Source organism: Amblyomma americanum, chromosome 5, assembly GCF_052857255.1.
Source record: "Amblyomma americanum isolate KBUSLIRL-KWMA chromosome 5, ASM5285725v1, whole genome shotgun sequence".
Classification (NCBI taxonomy): domain Eukaryota; kingdom Metazoa; phylum Arthropoda; class Arachnida; order Ixodida; family Ixodidae; genus Amblyomma; species Amblyomma americanum.
In genome coordinates, this window is record NC_135501.1 from 146,572,229 (window position 1) to 146,595,299 (window position 23,071).

The 23,071-nt window shown below is 46.9% G+C and overlaps 1 protein-coding gene across 1 annotated transcript in view; it reads left to right on the top strand.

The window, feature by feature from the left end:
- Positions 1-13,195, top strand: part of LOC144132809 (uncharacterized) — a 164,809-nt gene extending 151,614 nt beyond the window's left edge. Inside the window, exons 7-10 of the mRNA XM_077665472.1 lie at positions 5,021-5,127; positions 8,260-8,413; positions 8,859-10,135; positions 10,754-13,195. Coding sequence (XP_077521598.1) covers positions 5,021-5,127; positions 8,260-8,413; positions 8,859-10,131 — 1,534 coding nt within the window. The 3' untranslated portion in view covers positions 10,132-10,135; positions 10,754-13,195. The remainder of the gene's footprint in view (positions 1-5,020; positions 5,128-8,259; positions 8,414-8,858; positions 10,136-10,753) is intronic.
- The last annotated feature ends 9,876 nt before the right edge of the window (positions 13,196-23,071 follow it).

The following is a 23,071-nucleotide window of genomic DNA, read 5'->3' on the forward strand; positions in this document are numbered from 1 at the left end:
GACGTGACTTCCATTAAGGGCGCTACGGAGGAACGTTCGAAGGGGAACTCTTAAGGAGTAGGCGCACGTGAAAATGAGCACGAACTCTTTGGCTGACGAGCTCGGGGCGCCGAAGAAGTACGTGCTCTGTCGTTCCCTGCATTCTGTGCTAATGCGTTGGTGGCCGGCGATGCGTCTGCTGTATAATAGTAACAACCTGTACAACGAGTGGGCAGGCGGCCGCCCATGCAGCGGCCAGATGAGGGGTAATCGAACCTAATTTGTCCCGTGACGAGATTTACAATAGCTTCAGAGGATCGGTGCAAAATCCGGCGCACAGGACAGCGCTTCTTGGGAATCTTTTTTTTGAGTTCTGCTTTGTTTTTTACGCTATCTCTTTCCCTTTATATGCCAGGGGCTGTCCCAATCGTGCACTCCTGGCACCAAAAGAAAAAAAAACACGTTAAATTCGAATGCGTCAACCAACCTCCTCGACATTGCCTACGCTGCCTAAGCTTTCAGGCTGCTTATGTCTAATCTTTCAAACCTAGTTAAGCGTTTCGTATCGTACAGGCTAAGATGAGGCTTGGAAGCACGACTTAGCCAGCGCAGTGAGCGATGGAAAGCAGCAGGTGGGTGCAAATTTGATGGCTTATAGATGGCTTAAAGGTCAAACTAGATTTTAGGGTATTCTCAAAGAAATTAAGCAAATTTGGGCGCGGGCAGAAAAGGCTAAGTGAACGGAAACCTAATGGCATGGCATGGCCTGGTGTGGTATGGTATAATATGGTATGCGTATTTTCCCATCTCGAAGGAGCACGTAATTGCAGGCTGTCAGGAGCGCCGTGGAAAGGGGGGTTCCGGATTAATTCATACTACCCGGGGTTGTTTAATGAAACTGGAATTGCTCAGCACAAGGGCGCTATTTGCATTCCTTGTCTATATAAATGCGGCAGCCACAGGTGGGATTATATCTTGGTGCAGCCTAACACCAAACCTACTGCGGAGGGCGGCGGGAAGTTACTTGGAGTGAGAAATAATCAGCTGGGCTAAGGTGGACCCAGCTGGGGTAAGACAGGAGTGGTTAACAACCTGTGAGGAAGGCTTCAGGGCATCAAGTTACCTGGCTCACAATGGAGGCATTCATCATGACTCGGATAATGTGCAGAAATACGTACCTAACTTACTTTGTTAAGCTCTTCACTGCTCAAATAATTTTGTTAAGGGCGCACTGTCTACTCAATGCATTGTCGTGACTGCACGGGCTCACATGATATCCTGAAACCGCACAATCTTGCATGTAAATGGGCTTGCAAAGCCAATATCCTCTCTTCGATTACAACAGGGAGGTTTGATCAGGCACACCAAATGAAGATTTGTGTCGAAGCAACGTAATATGTGCCGCGTGAAAGATAACCATTTGGCTCTCTACAGACAATGTTTAACGTGCGTATGGTGAGACTTCTGAAATCGCATCGGATATCAGTGGCGCACTGGAGAGCAGAAAGCGTCATAGAGGTGGCCTCGATGCCGGTGCGAGGAGCAGACTGAGGATCGAGGAAGCAAAATAAAAACAAAAATCCTTCACACCGTGTAACGTGTGGCATCGTGCTAGAACGAGGTGGGCTGCCGCTTTTGTATAGGTATATATGAGCCAGACGGGGGAAAAAAAATGCGGCGCAAAGAGCGCATGCGCCGCGCACAGGGAGCGTAGCTAATGGCGTGAGGCGCCCCCGTACGAGAATCATGCATCCTACCCGGATGCGTAATTTGTTCGGGACGCCACCTCTCCTTCCCTCGCTCTTTTTCTGTACCCTTTTTCATACCTTTTTTCTCTCTCTCTATGTGGCCCCCTTTTTCCTTCCTTCGAGTTGCCGCCTGGCGGCATTTCGAGTGCGAGAAGTATCTCTTCAAAAGGCCTAGCAGCACGTTCCGAGCCAGAGACCGTCGTTGGCCAATTGCCAATGCTACTCCCCTAACTCAATTACTTCACGACTGCGGCGATGTCAAAAGAAATGCTATGAATATTCTCGCCCCTGAAATCTCCCACCGCAGTTTCAGATGCAACGAGAGCTTACGCGGAGGAACCCCATCGGTAGACACGTAGTGTTTCAGAGAAAGCAAAAATGATGCCAAGCTGCATGTGCCTACCATTTTGGACATGTATGTCCTGAAATGTAGACATGTCCAACCCCAAAGCGGCCATCGATACTTAGAGTGTGCTGCAGGTATGTTGCTATGCCTAATGCAGCATAGCAACAAGTCTAATATTACCAAATGTTTATGGTATCACATGCATATGCGTGGTTTTACGAATAAATTCCGGAATATATAAATATGTGATCTAAAGAAAACAAGGTATGATATGTTTTCTTGTTTTTTGCTTTCCTGATTGGTTGGGCAATGCTGGGAACTTCACTTTTCCAGGGAGAATGTTTAGTGATCTTATTCCTGAAGAAGTTAGAATGCCTAGCAGGCTCGCAACAAGCATAGAATATATTCCTTATGTGTGCTCTGTCTATTCGCAGTAAGCCGTAACTTCGTTTCGGGAACGAAGTCGAGGATCTAGGACGCTGCATGTAACATAATTTTACTGCGAACAATATCCTTTTCACCTCACTTCGCTTCTGCGTAGAATATTCACTTGTTGGTTCTTCACATGTATTCTGAGTCCTAGAAGAATGAATTGCTTCAAAAACGTCGCAACAGTTGAAGCTTTTATATTCTTTGCTACAAAAACACACGCATTTCCAATCTGTTACTCATGTGCATATGAAGGCTAAAATGCGACTCAGGAACGACATATTATATATTCAGTCCACATTTCGAACTTGTGTTTACTGTTCACTTGCTTTTTCAATTTCTTGCATGCAAAACCACTTTATATAGTGATGCGGTTTGCATTCTGCATCAACGTGTCTGCTTTTGGAAAAAGTTCGATAGTTATCCGGGGACCTCTATTTATTGAGCCTGTTGCGTTTTCGTGGATGGTCGCGCATGTCTGCGCGTTGCAGTTCCGCTGGAAAGTAACTTTTATATTACGGTGGCTTTATAACATTGTACACCTCAAGAAATCTTTGAAAGGTGTGTTTGAGTGTTTCTGACACTCGAATTTTCACCTCCTTGGTACATATTGCGGCCATAATAGGCGACTGCTATCTACCTCTTCCAAACGGCCTCTTTGTCATTCCACATGGACAACATGCGTTGTCCGTTTAATGTGCCACGTGTCGAGTTGCTGTTGTAACGATCGTGCTGTCTAGAAGCAACCACAGCACAGAAAAGAGCCCCACATGATATTATGGCGGAAGTCATCCGCAACTTAATGACTTGCCCACAAGCAGAACACTCCCTTCCGGTGTGAGTAATGATATTGACCATGCGGGAAATTGTGGTAATCGTGTATAATCGACGACACAAACCAAAGGGAACTCCGCAACAGAACACACGTTAGCGCCAGATTATACAGCATGCATAGATACAGCTTCCATGAGGCTGGGTGCTTTATTTCGATGGTTATCGTAACGCGGTGCACAAAAGACCAGGGGAACAGAGCACTCAATCGGCCCTGTTCTCAGACTGCACACGAGATGCGCTTCAGTGCCCGCTGCCATTTACGCAGTACAGCTCGAGTGATGTTTCCTGCAACGCTTTACAGCAGCCATGAATGTATAGATGATAGCAGTAAAACTATGCTTATACAAATTACAGTAGGCGTATGGCCAGGATATCCTGAAAACACCTGTACATTTTCTCTGCACGTTGATAAGTCTGTGTTGGCAGAGCTCATCAAAAACACTTTGGGCAAGAAGAACAACGAGCCAGGAATGAGATACGCTCGCCAGTATTTGCATCCTGCGCGTCCTTCGACCACCGCGTGGCCGCGCATCACCTCGTTCGCGCGTTTTTAACCTCACGTAGTGCACGCACTGTGCGCGATTGTTGCAGCGGCAAAAAGAAGAGCAGCGCTTGCTCCGATACTGCAACTGCGGCGCTGGGCCAACAGTATACCGCTACGTGCCGCCGCGTATGCACTGCATGATGCGTGCTCGCGGATCGCGCACTCGAATGAGCGGATCGTGCGCGATGGCAAAGCGCGCTTTTATACGCGCGCGTATCGAGCCATGCGTGGCCTTGCTTCTTCGTGGTTGCCATGCGTGGGCTGCATCGTGCGCACGCATACGCTTGATTGAGCCGCTCGCGTGCGCCCGCTGCCCACGCTATCTGCGCGCGCGTAGTGAGTGCGTTTCGATACGCTGGCAGGAAGTGCAGCGGTGAATGAATCGCTGGTCCAGGGGTCTTCCATGAGTGGCAGTCCTCGGGACCTGCAGACGCCGTGAAGTTTACGTCTTCATTGACTGGGATACGCGCCGCACAATCTGGCGCCGGGTGGCCGGCGTAATTCATGGATGAAGGAGGGAAAGCATCAATCGAGCACGCGGCAGCTGCATGCGGATTATGGCACCTTGATGAAATTATGCGTGCGGCTAGCGTCCATGGTGTCAGGGGTGTGCTATCGGAGGGACAGTCTTGTCAGCTTGAAGATTACATCTCTATCTGCTACCGTACTTTTATCCCCAAGATAACGGCGCATTGTTGTGTCTTAGTGGCACTGTTTGACGACAGAACCAAATTAAGTTGAATTCGCACCAGTAAGCATGAAACTAAACCCTAGAAGCTGGAAAAGGACGGATGTGGACTTGTATGTCGCTAAATTTTGCTAACTGGAGAGCCGAGTTATCGTACTTCTCGTGGATAATCAACTTTGCTGTTTTTGCCGTAATACTCAAAGTATCCTTCAAGGTGTCCTCGAATTGTACTATTTTGTCCAGAACTACGAAGAAAAAATTGCGAAATACGTGATACTACAGCTTAGGTGCCGCATAACATTGCAGGTATTGCTGCGCAAAAAGCGCATATGAGTCTGGTATGTTATATGCTTAGCTCTGCGGCTATCCGCGCGAACAGCGTCTTTGAACCTGCGCTGAAAGTAGCAAGCATAGAGATTTATTTTGATGTTTCTTTTTTCTTTTCTTTCTAGCGGCGAGTTCCATCTTGGTTACCAAAAGTCCAGCCTCCAGAGCATCTCATGGTACGAGCTGGTTCACTGGGAGCATCTCAGGGAAGCACAGTCAAAGCATCGACTTAGTGAGTATACAGGCCCCGAATATTTTTAAAGATTTAGAGTCATATAACGCCTTTCTCTTGCTCTTCATGCGTTGCTCCTAGCCACAGGTTACTTCCGAAGGAATTTCTCAGTTGTTACAGAATTGGATACGTAACAATCTCGCAAATCAATATAGCGGTGACATGCACCTCAGCTGGCACGACTGGTAAAAGTAAACCTCCATTTCTCGTCACAAGTTTCATAAGCCAAACTTGTACATAAAATGATGCTGAATCGAATGATGATTAACGTATCACAGTGCGTGCGGGGCGGACACGTATAAGTCGCTCCAGATTACACAAACAGTGCCACAGTCTCTTCGCTATGTTTGCTTGTGAATTTGCTACAACATCCCGCTCCGACATCTGAGGTTGCCTACGTGCTTCGAACAGCACTCCTGCGCAGAGTGTCGGTGGCGGTCAATTATCACTTGGTGGGCTGCCTGTTGACTGGAAGTATAAATATGCAAGCTTTTCTGCGCTTCTAGTTGTCGCTTTCCGTCTTTTGTGTTGGCTGTGCACCGCATTAACACCTCCTTCGTGTCGGTGAAGGAAACAAGCTGTCTTGCGAGACTTCTTTTGCTCCTCCAAAGAGGTCTGACCAGAGCAAGGGGCTGTAGTTTTGCAGAGATTGCAGCTATAGCTATAGATAAGCAATGGCAATAAATCGGTAACTGACTGCAAACCGCACCTGATGAACTTATATTGAAAGGACGTGTTTGGTAGCTGTAAAAAGCCCTCCGTGGCCTCCAATGAAGGAAACAATGTAGGTGATGAAACCTTAATTATTCTGTGTTTCTTATCCTTGGACGATGGAAATAAATCAGCCCCATTACACATGAAAACGGCCGTGCGACTTAGTTTGCGTGTTTCCGGCCAGTTGTTTTTGCACTGAAGATAATGTCGAGCTGAAGGCTCTTTACACTGACACGTCGATGGAACTTCGTTAAGCTGAAAAAAAACAGACAGTCTTGGCAACAGTGTTATTCAGGTATGAAAATAACCTAGCCAGCAGCTAAAATTTTCCATTTCCTAGGGGCTGCAGCTATAACCATGTGACTGCCGCAAGGAAGAAGCAATGGGGCGAAGCCCTGACGCGGTAAAGACGAGAAACAAAGTACCACAGAGGGCTAAGGAAGACGCACTAGCGAAATTAAAAGTCTCCAGAGCCCGGGACTAGTTCGGAAACGAATCGGGATTTCGCGGAAGAGAGAAAAAAAACGCGTCCGTATAAAAAGGAAGCTGCGGGACGCGTGGAGTGCGTATCTGCGAGCACCGCCCTGCAGATCTGCCCGCCCTCTTTCTCCAGAAGGGGTCCTTATTAAGTGACCATAGTCGCCGGCCGTCCAGCCTTCCCATTGGATGGCGCTGGCGAGCAGCCTCCACCAGGCTTCCTCGCACGCGCAACGCCCCGCGCCGCTTTTTTTTTTTTTTCTGTGCGCGCAGATTCAGGCGAGAACAAAATCAAAAGCAACACGAAAAAAAAAGCAACAGCGCAGCTTGCTGGGGGAGCCATAGAACGAAAAAAAACAACACAAGAAATGCCTACTACACGAAGGCGTATGCCTGCGAGAGAAGCCATGGGCGTGACGCGATCTAAGCGAGAAATTATACGCACGATCCCAATCTTCCTCCTCAGCCCTTTTTCCTCCGTCTTTATATGTATTTCTTTTTGGTCTCTTCGTTATGTTTTCTCTCCACCGACGAATGTTCCTCTCGTATGGTATAGGCTCTCCTCGCACTCTCAGTCTTTCGCCAGGGATCCGGCCTGTGGCAAAATCCAGCAGTACCACCACCACCACTACTACCACCGGCAGCTGAAGCTGCAACTGCGGCGGTGGCGGCGGAGCGCACACACAAAACGGCATATGCACGCGCAACCGGTTCCTCCCTCTTCTATTCGAACCCCCCCCTCCTCACTCCCGAGCCTTCTTATTCCAAGCCTTTTCCCAGCCATTTCTTTCTCCGTCGTCGTCTGGGCCTGGCCGGCCGTATCACGAATTCGGCGCTATATAAAAGGAAAGAAATGAAGAAGAGTGCCGGGGAAGGCAGGAACTGGGTACGGCGTCGCCAGTGCGCACGCGCCGCCGCGGCCGTGTAACGCATCGATGGGAAGGCTTTCTATGTATGCACCAGGCTAGATAGACGTAGAAAAAGAAACAAAGCTGGCCACGTGCTTCTCTCTTCCTTCGGAGAGTGAGCAGGGTTCCATATGGGGCGTTTTTTTTTTTATCTGCGCATAAGTAGTGGCTGCCTCGCCCCCTGATTTGCCGCCGCGGGTCAGCAGTAGAACGCTTCAGCTGGTGCTGTTTATAAATGCTACGCAAAAGCTGGGCCCATTGTCTTTTTTGTCTTCTATTGTTGTCGGGCTGCAAGTGTGCCTCATCATCTGGATAGGCGTGAAACTCAGCTTAAGATATTTTACTGGTTTGCATTATTCGAACAAAGTAGAACACTGTTGAGTTATGCTGCACGAGGTTCTTGCAATGTACCATGATGGGTAGAAGGCATAGGGGTAGCAGGAAATGCAGAGGCTAAAGCAATCATATTTGTCCGTTGGCTTGGTACTGCCATTCGCTCTTTCCTTATCTAATGAAACCGAAACAATACAAGGATCACGGCAAAGATAACGCTGAACTGCTCAAAGTTCCCAAGCGTTACTCTTGAAAACTTTTCAACGAGTCTGAAGCGTGGTATATTCGGATACCAGTCGAGAACGTGGCCCCTCCAGCCAATGGCTTTTTGATTGATTCTGATGACGTTGTGATTAATCCCCTTGCTCCTTCTAGCCACCCGCGATATCGCGCTAGCAGGTGTCTGAGAATTAATCGCAGAGTCATGACATTCACGCGAAGTTTTTAGCTGGAGGGCCTCGATCCAGGGGTAACTGTTGTGTTATTCTGTTGTTCCTAATTGTTTTTGCTTGGTACATCTTAGCATAACACACTTTTAGTGAGCTGGTCGCATGCTTTTGAACACTCTAAGTTGTTTTCTAAGTGTTCTGGGGCAGTTTTCTCCGTTGAAACGCTGATGCCTTGGTGCATTCTACCTTCAAAGAATGTCCTTTTTTCCATTAAGTCTTCATTGAGCATGCTCTCTTTCTCATCCTTGCAGTCACGCAGTCGGAGCAGGAGCGATCCTGCATCCTCCTGGTTCGTCTGCAGACAAGCCGCTCCTGCTGGATCTGGGTCCATGCTGTGCTCCAGGTTAAAGATGGCTCTGACAGCTCCCAGCAGCCCGTTATAGTTTGCACCAACCAGGTGCTCAGGTAAAACTCATTTAGACACTATTTCCAATTGTTCAGCGGCACGCTAGAAGCATTGCCCGCTTGGGAGGAGTAGAATCCCGATTAAGGTAGCCTAACCTATAAACAGAATCAGATCATGCTACGCACTTGTTTTTACTAACAGATCATGATAATTCGTTGTCAACCTGGTTTCCAGGCGCAATGCAAAATACCGTAACACTAGCACGAACGACTCTAATAGAAACGCAGTGCTTTGTTGATGAGGATTCGTACTCTACAAATGCTCTGATTTATTTTGTGAGGATGAAGTAAAATACCTGAAGCTGCTACTGAGAGGTTATCAACCCCGTCTTTAAAGTAATGGGCACGCTAATAATAATGCAGATGTTCCAAAAGCTAATACAATCTACTGCTTTACACTGTCGCTTATGTGGCCCTAATGTTGACTTGTTTTCGATTTTCGCAGCGAAAGGGAAGCAGCCGTGATGCGTGCCAACTCGTGGCTTTACCAGTACTACTCACTGCACTCCAAGATGCACTACGGCCTTGCGTACGAAGCCACACGTCTGCCAGCCTACTATCCAACCCCAGTGATGCCTTACCCACCCCCACCGCCCCCACCACCGCCAAGAGAAGTACCGCAGGCTCCATTGCCCCACTCACCCTACCCACTACCCCATCACCTCAACGGAGCGCCGGTACCTCAGCATCCGCACCACCCCGGAGTCCTCCAGTATGGCGGCCCATCTCACCACAGTGGTCTGCCCTATAGTAATGTTTCGGCGAGCGTCGCAGCCGCGGCTGCTGCTGTAGGAACACCAAGCATCAGCAGTCCGGCGTCCTCTCCGGACCACCGCAAGTGGACCTCACCCACCTCGTCTTCAACCGGTCTCAAGAGACCGGCGTCCCCCGGTCCCGGCAGCAGTGCAAGCAGTGCCGGTAATGTGAGCGGCGGGAGCAGCGCTTCAAGCAGTCCAACCCTTCCCAAGGCTCCGCGACCCAGCTACGGAGCCTTCACGGAGCTCCCACCCCTGCTTCCTTCAGGCTACTACGGTGGTCCGGGTCAGGTCTTGGCGGCCACAGCTCCAGTTCCGGCTGCCTTTCGTGCCCCTACCAAACTACCCGACGACAGGCTGGCTGACGTGGAACAATCACTGACACCAACCAACACAGAAGACGTGTCTCAACTGATCTCTGGAGGCGGGCCTGGTTATCTGAGGCCAACTTACATGTCCTTAGACGACCCCGAGGTAGCGAAAGCTGCGCGAAGCGTCGCAGCTGCTTCATACCCGACGGCCCTGGAGCCTCCCGCCTACTACCCACGTTATCTGGAGCTAAGCCTAACTCTCGAACTTGCCGACGGCAAGGAACCGTACGCGGCAGCGGCTGCGGCTGCAGCGGCTGCTGCCGCGGCGCAGAGTTCAGCAGACCTGAGAGAAGGCTTCCTCTACCACAGAGGGGCGTTCGCACCTCCCCGGTTATCGGCGCCTTGCGGAACGGGAAGTGAGGAAGAAGCTGTTGCCGCTCTGGACGCCTCGGCCGCAGCTCACGCAGCAGCTGTGGCCGCTGCCGCTCACCACCACCACCCGCACCACTACTGGCACCGACAAGTGGGCGGAGGTGGACCACCTGGCCTAGGCGGCCCCGGAAGCGCGATTGACTCGACAGCGTCATGCCTTCCACAACCCCAGCCAGGGCACCGAGGCATCGCCGAGGAACCGGCGTCCGTTGAATCCTGACCGGGTGAGAGGCCATACTCTTTCTTACTACTGCGAATGTGCATGCAAAGTGTAGCATCTTAATATGAAAGAATATGGAAAGGAATGGCAGTGTATGGCTGCAGGACACTCCCAGCTCTTTATGTATCCCGTGTCTAATACCAAGAAGTAATTTCGGTAGTTCTGTTTTCGAAACACAATATAGGGAAGTAAAACGTACGCCGATGATGACACGACGAGGTTAGCGAAAGCAGGGACTCCTTAGCTGACTTGTGTTGCTCACGAGAAATGAGGACGTACTTGGCAGGGAGCTTTTGGAATAGAGCACTGGTTACCTTTGTTCATTTTTTATGTAAAATAAGCAAGTGTCTGCTATTTGTTGGCGAGTGCCGGTTGAGCTCCATTTAAAAATTCTGAACAGATCATAAAATAAGGAATTCTGCGATATCTTTCATTGTTTTGTGCACGTATATGCGGTGATGATTTTGAAAATTACCAATATTAATAACGAAGAGCGGATCTTTGTGAGCTTGCGCTATTATACTGGCTCTGGATGTCGAAGTGTTTCTTGAAAGCTTCCAGGCGTTGGAATTTTCAGAGATTTCTAATCGGTCTATTCTGGCTTTGGCTCTCTTCACTGCAGCTCTTTGTGCCGGCCAAGTTGCTGTGCCGTGACAATCAACAGTCCTTCTCCGTCCAGCTTCGCGTTCCATGAGCGAGGCAGACAAAGATCGTATGGCATATTGCCAACACATCGAGCGCCCGTCTCAAGTTTCTGAGGAAGAGCTCGAGACGACGACGACAGCACCGCGCAAGCATCGCACACACAACGAGACAACGCGCGCAAGACCCGGCATCAAAGCCTATGCACGCCCAGCACAGAGCAGAACACTGCAAGCCCGCTTCATAGAGGGAGCGCCGAAACGCCAGCTGCCTTGACGACTGAGTAAAAAAAAAAGAAGAAAAATTCAAGCACAGCCTGGACGTTAGGCCGAACCGAAAAGGGAGGGGTGCATTGCTTCGGAAGGCCTGTGGCGATTGCGCCGTCGGTGCATTTATTTATTTCGAACTTTATGGCGGTGACTGGTGGACTGAAGGTACAGTGATGTGTTCTTGCGGGCTTGACCATTGCCGTGAAGGACGCATAACGATCATCGACAGGTGGCGACGGCCGTAGGTGAGGACTGACGGCAGCGATTGCTTAGACAACCCGGCAGCGCTTGTTCTCCTGCCTACGGCAGACAGAGCAGCGATGATGACAGCGCTCCTACGGCGCAACACCAAAGAGCGAAAGAGAAGATCCTAGCGTAGATGTGCCCTACGCGGCTACTACCAGCGTGCCACGGTTACCATTCTCTTTCAAAACATTTTGTCGCTTATCCCCTAATGCTAGAACAGAGATGATCCTTCTTTTGGCAGTCATGTTGAAACTTTTGATTCCGGAGGCTCGAAATGAGTTCTTGACCCCTGACAGCCCGCTGCCTATGAACGACGGGTTGAACAGGAGATATTGCACAGCATTATGTATGTGACTGCAGAAGATATATAAACATAAAAAGCAACTTACACAGTGCTTTCAGTTTCCTGTGTTGGTTGATCGTTTAAGGAATCCATTTTGAAGAAGCTGTGCCTTACATACACGTACAATAGAAATTGACCTAGCTTTGAACGAACAGCAGTGTATAGATACGTTTTGGATGCCCTTACACAATTCATTAGAGCATGGTTCTTTATCGTGATTCATTCCTAAATGCGTCACACGCAATATTGGCCACGAAAGTTCGTTATTTGTTTCTCTGTGCAAGAATCCAAAGTTTTAATTAGTATTTTTTTCCTGTCAGTTTCAAGTAGCATAAATACTCTGAATCTCACCGTTTCTCTTCGTACTATTCAACTAGCCAAACCGAACGCGAGAACTGGACAAGAAACCCAAGATGCGAAGGACTAATTTTTCTGGCTTGCTGTTATTCAATCAGGTTGTACATTCTTGGCGCCATCTTACTGGACACAACTTCAGCCAAAAGTTCCTAGCACTTACGCAATGCAGACTCGAGGAATCACCGGATGTACGCGACTGACATGCAACACACGGGGTCAGAAATATATGCCTCAACGACAAAAATGGCACCGTTCGTGATGCAGTCCTATTCGCTTATGTTGCATAAGTTTTGTTAGCCATTATGCGCTTTGTTATGAGTGTTTAATGGCCTAACTCTTGGCAGGTGCGTGGCTTTCGATAAATAAGCTGCATATCGTAACGAATGAAAACTTAAATCTTTGCATAAAGTTATCACTGCCTTGTAAACTGTGCTGCTTAATGTTCCGCCGCTGTTTACGTTCTGTTTCGCAATTTCCGAGGCCATGCTAATTAAAGTGGCACTTTAAACGGCAGCGGAATATTTTGCACAACATCGTCCGGTTGAAAAAAGGAAAACAAATTAGAAACGGAATGTAAACTTTAGTGCGAAAAATGTCAGGCGTAACCTACTGTGACCTCAGAACGTGATGGCTGGACGTATAGAAATCGTGTGATGTTTCGGCGTTCACTGGTTATAAGAATATGCCTCGCTCGACAAAATGCAAGCAAATGTCTTTACTGAGGAAGAATATTTGTAAATCAAAATCTCTACAAGCGTATTTATGTGTTTGATTCTGGAGATTTGTGAAAATGTGCCTACCTTCAAATGCAGAGTACATGTCAATCACACATGCTTTTAATCTACACATAATGTCACTCACGGCACTAGTGCACAGATAAGAGCTATAGGCTCTAATATGTTTTCAAAGCACGATATAGAATCCGCACCAGATACCTGATGTGCCTAAAGTGCGTTTTTCCGCAGATTGTTATTATAAAGTGTAGCTGTCTTGCATGAAGCGCTAGTGCTTAAGCTCATAATTCATCATGCCATAACAACTGCTTTAGCATTGGTTCATCCACCTACGAAAAGGTTGCGAGAACAATGCAGAGTTGCACTGCACAATATACCCCGGGCCAAAGTCTACTTTGTTCAAGACGGGAACAAAAAATCAGTGCCAATAACTCTAAGAAATTCAGCTAAATTAAGAAATCCGATGCACCTAACAAAGCATAAAAGAGAAATACTTTTTCATTATTACTTGTCGCTTTTTAGACAGTACCTACGCTGTAGCGGTATCCTTAAGAACAACTCTGGCACGTTAGTCTTGCAGGGCGGAATTGTTAGCTCCTTACAAACAAAGGTGCACTTAGGACAAGAAGGTACTGGCATTTTGCAACTTATGTCCACCGTTCACCGTCTGCATCTTACGTTCTGTGCCTCGCATCCAAAGCACCTTTTGACACCGTTTGACACCAGTGGCGCGACTAATGTGTTTTGTGAAGAATGGCCATCACCGCTACCCAGTGCCTTATTTACAGACGACGAAGCCATTTTATGTCGCGTGGTTTGAGACAGATTAGTCCATTGTAAATACAAATGTGTGGTTTCTTTTTCTCCGCTTATGCTTTATGAGAGATACCATAGCTGTCTTCGTGCTGGTGCCTCTTTTATCACAGAAAGTATGGTTGCCATGCTTGACAGAAATACGTGTAAATATAAACAGAGAAATGTGTATGGTGTGCCCAACTTATAGGTAACGAGAAATTTCTCATTGTCAAGTTTCATGAGCGTTCCGTTTTCTTGTGCTTTGTTCACATCATATTATTGCAGAGAATAGGAAGAGCGAACGCCTTCATTATGAGGACTGGTGAGTTAGTTTTTCCACTGCATTTATCCTATTTTGAATGCGTTGTGTGTACCCTTAGACAGATCTCACCGCTGCGGATTATCCCTGTGAATTACACTTGTCTCTACGTTTCTGTCACTTCTTTACACGCTGTTTGTATGAGACGTAGTGTAAACGAGAAGGCGCATATTTATTTCAATCTGCTTTTCACACACACACGCCTCACCTTTGTGGCAGATATCTGCTTGCTTTTAGTTCTTTGTTTCTAGCACAAGCTAACCTGATACAGGCTTGGCCTTAGACTTAACAAAAATTGGGAACGAGCGCACCTTGACAACGGGAACCTGAAGTAGTCGTAGTATAACTAGTTGGAATTGATGGACAAAAAAAAGGAAGAAATTAAAAATTTACGTAATTTAATCGTTCTCGAAGTTTTAGTCCTTTTTCGCATCCGGTGGGCGCAAATGCAGCTTTTGTTTCCACAATTCCCAGAGACTCCGGCATTGCAATTTATTCTTTATAAAAATATATCCGAATGCAGAAAGAGGATTAATTATTTTTACATAGGGATTTCCTTAAAACGTGGACGAAGTTTTTGTACTTTTGCCAGCCCTTACAAAAAAGGAGTGATGAAAGTAGAGTGCGTCAGTTTCATACGGTCGTAGAATTCAATACTTACAAAGACATGCTTTAGTGATTCGGCTACAGTGCAGCGCATTAGTGCGTTAGAAACGAGCACTCTTCAATGAAAAAAGTAGCAAGTTAATAGTTCTTTTTTTTGTACCAAGGTTCTCCCAAGTAGTATTCAGCCACCGGCAATGCTTTGACTATCGTATTAGTGAATGCGGCCGAATTGTGACACCCCGAGCCTACAATGACGCCTGATAAGAGGCGGATTAACAAAACAGATTTTTTTCTTTAAAGACTACAGTATCATAGGTAAGGGCTTAAGAAAACCAGGCAGTATAAAGGATTTAGCGTATTAGGAATGCTGAGCAATGTCTTTTTTTACTTTTTAAAATGTCGAATATCAGCGTGTGATCAGCTTGAAAAAAGAGGCGGCTTGATTCATCGCAAACCGACTAAACTGCCTGTATCAGGTTAGTTAGCGCTCTTTTGCTGTACTCCTTACGCGAGCGGTGTGGACATCACGCATATGTGAGCCTTTGCTGTGTGCACGGCCGCTCTCACGATGCGTTTCCCGTGTCATGTGAACGCGCATGCGCGATAGCGCAATCACTGTGTACAGAGACATGTTTATTATGTGGCAATGGATGCAATTAAAGAAAAAGAAAGTTATTTGTTTCGTAGAAGAAACCCCGGTCTTTGTGTCTCTTGCTACTTTGACGAAGAAAGTGTTGAAGACCTGGCATACTGCATTGTGCGTGGTTGTCAAAAGGTTTGGAGGGATTGAGCACGACCAGTCTGCAGGAGTATACCTTGGTCAGAATCTATGCAATTCAAAGAGATCGCAGTGGCTAAGGGTTATCACTTCGCTAATCTTAAAGAACAGGCGTCAGTATAGCATGCATACCTTGAGGATCATTGGACTGTGGCTGCAATGAGAGACATTGACATGGTCTGGTTACCTCACGGGTCTTGATTTCCGTGTTGCGAAATATAACGCTGTGACGCAAATCTTTTGCGAGCTCCACTTGCACCTCAAACTATCAAGAATGTACCTTGTGGAGGTACACTTTCATGAGTCGAGTTTTTTCTGCCATGCATGGCTAGAGCACCGTAGACCTGAGTGTTTAGCAGGAGCCCGCTTGACGCATCCAATGTGCTAGCTAGGCATAAAGAACGCTCTGAGTTTACTGCACAAAACAAAGCTTCTCGCTTGACCTCTATGAGGTTGGTCGTGCATCTTCAACATGTGTTCTTTTCTTTCGTAAAGCCGAAAATCAGTGGTGGGTGGTATGCAACCCCGAAGGAAACCAACGCGCCCCAGGTTATACGGAATTCATGCCCTGTACCTCGAACCCGAAAGAAATTTTCTGTAAGATTAAGCCAGCTCTGCGTAGAGAATTCCTTTCTCTGGCTAGAAGCACGGCGCTTCAGTGTCATGTGTACAGGCATGCCTCATTTCTGCCTTCATCTTCAGCTTCCATTTTCTTTAATTTGCTGTGTGGATAGCAGGCTACATGTGTAGCTATCTTTGGCCGACTTACGTAAACTTCTAGTCGATGTTTAATTTCAGTATTTGCAAAGTAGAGGAGTGTAAACAAATTTATGTACCAATGTCCTAGTCCCATTATGAATCAATGTTAGTGCAATCCTAGTTCATGGCACATGGGACGAGTGACTGCACCTTAATAAATGAAAAAAAATGGATGAGCCACTTCAGCTTCGCATAAGGGCATGACGCGATAGCTTTATGGAATAGTGCCCATATATGCAGAACTGGGAATTCTATACCTTCCTGGCGCATTGGTGCAACGGTTAAGCGATGCGCCGCTGCCCTGCGATGGCACGCTTTGCCAAAGGTCTGGCTTGTGCGCCCCAGGTTCCTCTTGCCAAGCCACCTCTAGCGACCAATCATTAACTTAACTTCGACCAGCCACATTGCGCAGTTTGCTCACAATCCGGTGCGCAGGCTGTGATGACGCCGCAAAGTTACGTCACTTCGGTGGCTCACCTGCTCCCAGGTTGCTTTCCTGGGAATATTTCGTGGATTTCTCGCTCACGGTCAACAACGACGACGCGAGAGTTTTTGTGACAAGAGCTCCTTAATTCTATCGCGTTAAAAAAAGAAACTAAACTACCTGAATAGTTAATAATGAAAAAGCCTTGTTCATTCGGATCTTTCGGGCTCTGCTGACCTCGCCCGTTTTTTCCACCTCACTGATTATCCATGAAGCCTTACACGTACCATGAGATGTTCGCGCTCAATTCAGTATAAAAATATAAAGATTACAATCACTTACCGTCCATGTGCCCTTAGAGTGTATGAGTTCTGATTTTCACCAGATTGGTTTTAGAGCGGGAGCACCAGGCAGAAAGTTCACTGCATGCTCGCACAAACTCTTCACTCTACGAAGGTTTATACCTGTGCGAAAAAACAATCAGAACGTCGGTGGATAGCGGAAGAAGGAGTGTAGTGCTTCAGTTTTTTTGAGACATTTGTCCTAGGTGAGGCAAAAGTTGGTTACAGGAACAAGCGCGACTAGATGATATACTACATGGAATCAAGAAGGAGAATGGAGGTTCACGTGGCAGGCAATGCAGACAAAGCTAACGGACGCTTTAGAGTAAGGGAATGCTTTCTGAAGAAGGCAAGGGTAGCAGGGGGCTGCCAGAAACGAGGGGGGTAGACTCCATTGCTAAGTTTAGCAGCATGGGTTGGGTACAGTTGACGAAAGGCGGGACTAAGTCAGTGGAAACACTTTGGTCCTGCAGGAGATTTCACTAGGCTAATGATGAAAGTGAATTCCAAACGTCCAAGATCTTTATATCTTCTACTAAAAGAACACGCAAAGCACAGCGACTGCAATGGTTGAAGACTCTTCTCACGTCCCCCAACAAGGAGACCAGTACAAGGTATGATGGGCCGGGCAGTATTCGATTAAATACAACAAAGGAGACTTTCTGGGGACGTCCTGAGCAGCACTCGTATTCGCTGCCATTGGGAAAATAAACTTTCCAGCTCACATCTAGGGGACCAGGTACTCCTATTCAGTAGAGCCAACAGGCGTGCGGAAGCCAGCGGCGCCCTGAAATAGCGGCCTCGACCATCGATAAGCCCCAATGAGGCCAGCTCAATAGCTAATAATTTAATAAAGTTCATTCACTCACTCACTGACTCATGTTACGTCCCACCAGTACGGCGAAACCTATGGTGTTTGAATCGGCACAATTTTCTCAACAAGTGAGTTTCTGTAAAAAGAACACATCATGAAAACCACAATTTTCTTGTGTCGTATTTTCTTGCGCCATCTCGCAGCTTCCGCGATTAAGGAGTGGACCATGTAAACGGGCATGTCGTAACTTCCTTTACAAGCTCCGATTACACACGGGCTTGGTTCAGCCAGAAGGGTCCCACACAAATCATTCGAGTCGTGGGCTGTCCCGTAAGTGGATGCGCAAAGAAAAGCCCGCATCTAGAGGGGGACCCCACTGGGACAACTTGTAACCTGTGAGGGTAGGCACTGTGGCGGCGGCGGCGGCGGCGGAGGCTGCAGCCGGCGTAGAGGGTGCGCAGCGCGGCTTATTAGAGGTGTCAAAACGTGTAATCAGTGGAAGACCTGCGTCTGCAACAACCGTGGACGAGAATTGGCACCTACGCACGGAGCGCTTAATTTTATTCCTCCTCCACCTCCGTGACCAGAGCGGACGCCGGAAGGACGATTGCTCTTTCCTGGCGCCAGTTTCGGTACGGATTGCTTACAGGCGACTTCGCCGATTCGGCTGGCACCGATGAGATCCGACTGCGCCCTCTGGACGGATAAGATACACGCGGAGAGGATATGTTGCGCGGCTGTACAGGCAGTTGGATGACAGCTTGCACGAGTGGGTGGCTTCGACAAATAACTGCGACATTCAGAGTGATTTGGATGTTACCCCTGCCCTTCTACCTCCCTTTTGAGAGAAAGAAAAAGGAAGATATGCAGGGAACACGGATGAGCATGCGGATGAAGAGCGGTTTGATCTTAAACACTGCTACAGGTGGTGTGAATCTGCAAAATTGTGAAACTATAGAGCCTGCTACACAGTTAAGAAGGCAAAACAGTGGTCTGCAAACTCCTTAGAAATGTGCTGTGTATTTCATCATGTAATGCAGCTTGTGACAGCGTGATAAATAAATTACGGTGTTGTTCTGTTTGCTTGCAGTTACCCGTACTTGCAACAAATGAGGTAAATGCTGCAAAATAATCAGTTAACTGCTCCGCGCCTTTTTATTTTTTTACATGACATTTTACGCCCTGTGACAATATTGCATTTATGAACAATCTACACCTATTTTCTGAACTATTCTGTACTCGGAACTGTTTTTTATGCTGATGATACACCCTGTTATATGGTAGGCTTTCTGTTAGTTAACCCAATAATCTGACAGCTTCAATAACAAGATGGTGACCGTTTACGACAAAACAAAGATCTATGATTTATCAAGAGGAAGCGTCTCGGAAGATAAGAAATTTAAATGTATAGCGGCGCATAGTGTCGTCCTTCTTGGAATAGCTGCGCTGTCTTTAGACAGTGCATCAATGTTATAATGGTAGGCATCACCGCACATGTACGGAAAGAAAAAAAAATTGTCATGTACCAATACAGCGTTTTCCACATTTCACACAGTGCAAGAAAAATAAATCAATTTGGCCGTAATGGAGAGGCATTTGCGGAATACAGAACGGATATTAGCAAGCAGGCTTATTAAATGCTCTGTATTAAAAATTGCGTCGTTCTGCTTTTCCGACCTCAAAGATATGTCATCCCACGGTCCAAGCTGAGAAGTTCTAGAAGGTTTTATTTGAACTAAATGTCTGAATTGGCCTTAGCCTGGAGGTTTGACACAAAATGAATGGGGTAGAAACGAAACAAAATTTTGCGGTTTTGGCGCGGTTCGGGTGTCCAACGATATATGAGACAGATACTGCGCCATTTCCTTTTCCTAAAAACCAATTATTATTATTATTAACTGTGTGGGCGGTTTTTGAATACTTCCTCTTTGCCACCGATTTCTACTCAGAAGCGTTACAGACATATCTAAATTCAAATTCAATTAGCTTGTTAATGTTGCTGAAACTACATGCAGGATAATGGTTCTTTTGATGCAGGCGAAGAATAGGTATCGAGGGCTCACGCACGCAATGAAGTAACACACTCAGCTTTAAATTGATCCCTCAACAATTTTATGATGTCATTAAGGCAAAAATTTTGGACAGTCGGCTGAGTGCGATAGCCCTGAACGAAGAAAGGAGTGCGAGGCACATGGTCTTCCATGTAGCGTGACATATAAATAGAGCATTCTTTCTGCTGTGTATGCAAGCAGATCTCGCAACGCTAGTCCCATCATTTGGGTACCTGTAAGCCGTGGTAAAAACAGCGCAGCGACGACAGACACAGAGAAGACAGAAGAAGACGGACAAGCGCTGACTAACAACTAAAGTTTATTGGAAAAAACACAGGTATTAATACACTCCTAAAACAACCTGATTTTCATCACTGAGAATCGAAACTTAGAGCATGACAAGAAAAGCCACTGCAGGGAGAGAGGCAAAACAGTTTCAATATTATAATACTCATATAAGTGTGCCACCCTGACTAAATTTACCATGAACTGCATTACCAAGGTAGTGCATTTCGGAAGTACCGAATTGAATATTTCCTTTCTGTCAACGGCCTGCTTAAATGCTTTCGACAGGGCACTCCCTGACGAAAAACACTACCGATTATTCTTTTCTATTTTTGGACACGACCTAGAAGTAAAGAAAGAAGTTCTGGTAACAACAACGGAGCTTTTAGAAGTATTGCGGAGTCCACTGTAGTAACGAGAGGACTAATTTAGTTTGTCCTGATATTAGACGAGTTCTTAATAATACAACAAAAAAATCTCATTTAGAGGGGACAGAGAACTTATGGTCTTGTTTCGGGCACTATTTCGTTTTTTTCTGAACTTTCTGTCATTTCTTTTTGCTCTCCCCACAACTATAACTTCTCTTGTATACCAAGCATGGCAGGTGGCTGTTGCCACTTTTAGGTGGCAAGTGGTGGCGAGTGACAACTGTAGACTGCACTATGCTTCCGGACACCGGACACTTTTTTCTTCACGTTGGGACATCTAATGGTAACACATTAAATGGACAGAAAGAGAAAGGAAACAAATGCACTAAGATAGCGTATCCGTTCTGTTTTGTGTGGTGTATCAGAAAGAAATATAATATACGGAAAAATAATGCACATGTATTAAACAGCACGCTAAAATCAGCATTTACCTATATAAACAGCATTTCACTCACTAAGCTGAGTGGAAAAGCTTAGCTTCCATCACAGAATCACTAAGGCGATGCATACCGCCGTTAACCCAATCTCACTTTTGCCACGGTATCAGTCACTTCATTGTCACCTTTGATCTACTTTTCTCTAATTTTGCATTTCACGTTTACTCCAATGGCCTCCCTTTCAATATGCAATTTTCGTGCCTTATTCACTGCTCCTGTTTTTGATTAATTTCTCGGCTTCTTCCATAGACTTGCAGGCCTTCAGAATTAGAGGCCAGCACAAGCAAGAATAATCGGCTTTGCAGTTTCTTTCACATAAAAACACGATACTCGTCCGTACGTAATACCAGGCAGCTCTACTTTCCCGTAGGATGCGAACCGGTGCACTCGACGTAGCCGATTCAGCCTGTCAGAGACAATTTGAGAATGGCCCGGAAACCCCAGCGACCAACGTCATTTTCGGCGGCGCTGAAGAGCGTGCTAGGCCAAGCACGTGGTTATTAGTCGGCGCTCAAGGGCTTCGGCGAGCTCGTCAATGACCGCTGCTTGAGAGCTATAATTTTTGGAACAAACTCCCGTGAGAACACAGCCTTGGGGAATGCTAGACGCTAAGTCCTCGACGGAATGCACGCCCGTATTGCTGAGACATACTTAACGGGGAGAGGTCCTCAGGGAATAAGGTCACTAATTTTGACACGTGAGGCCCTTTGTGAAGTAGCAGTGCACTTAGGATGCCTCTCAATAACAATTACTGTTTTCATTCGCAGGCTGACCGCATTGGGATGTTTGCGGGGAAAACATGAATCACTGCGGGAGCTATGATATTTGGCGGAGGTCGTGGACGAACATCAGACACCCCGCAGTGTGAATAGCGCGGATGAAAGTGTATGTAGAAGGAGTTATCTTACGCTTAGCTATGCGTTTGCATCGAAACTACAACAGCACAGTGGGTAGCGAGCCAATCCCTTCGAGGCGATCCGTAGGTTGAACCTCACTTCATCTTTTCTTCCCGTATTTTTGGACTGTGCTCTTTCCTTACTTGCTGCTTCTTAGCCGTCAGCGGAAATATGGCGCCCCTAAGTGGATCAAAACGAATAAGCGCGACGGATAGCAGTGTGTCCGAGATCAACCCGTTGCTTCCTGACTGGCTCGTAAAATCTCAACGTAATATTTCACGGACGGGCTGCAACTATATTCCTCAATTGATGAGTAGCCGTTTATATAGACAGAATTTCACTTATATGAATTCATGGTTCACCCGCAAAAAAAGGATGGTCAATTTGTGTAGACAAGCCAAATGCGAATTAGGGGTCTAGGACTGCGGCTTTCACTTCCTTCCGGATTTCGAATGCGTTCATCACGGATGGAAGATGTTAAGATAGCCATAATGTGTGAATGCCCATAAATTCAGTATTGTTCATTCTCTACTTTACGTTCATTGATCCCTGGGGGTCTTCGTACCACTCCTGGCGCAGTGGTGCAATGTTGAAGCGATGTGCCACTGCCCTGCGATGCAGGTGCTGCCATCGTTGGGGTTAGTGAGATCCAGGTTGTTCACCCCGAGTGAGCTGTCGCGGCCAATCATTAATTGAACTGACACCTGCCACGGTGGGAAGTTTGCACGGTGGAACAGAGTTTGAATACGCTTCTTGAAAAAAACACCTGTATACCAAATGTTTAGAATGGTGGCCCGTCCTTTATCAGGGTTATATGATGTCTGTATCGTCTTACCCTGATGAAGGACGGTCCACCGTTCGAAACCCACGGGATCATAATTGTTTCTTCAGGAAGGGTATTTGAGCTCTTTACTTACGTTATCGGGAGTTGAGTAAGTTCATCGTAAGACACACACACACACACACACACACACACACACACACACACACACACACACACACACACACACACACACACACACACACACACACACACACACACACACACACACACACACACACACACACACACACACACACACACACACACACACACACACACACACACACACACACACACACACACACACACACACACACACACACACACACACACACACACACACACACACACACACACACACACACACACACACACACACACACACACACACACACACACACACACACACACACACACACACACACACACACACACACACACACACACACACACACACACACACACACACACACACACACACACACACACACACACACACACACACACACACACACACACACACACACACACACACACACACACACACACACACACACACACACACACACACACACACACACACACACACACAC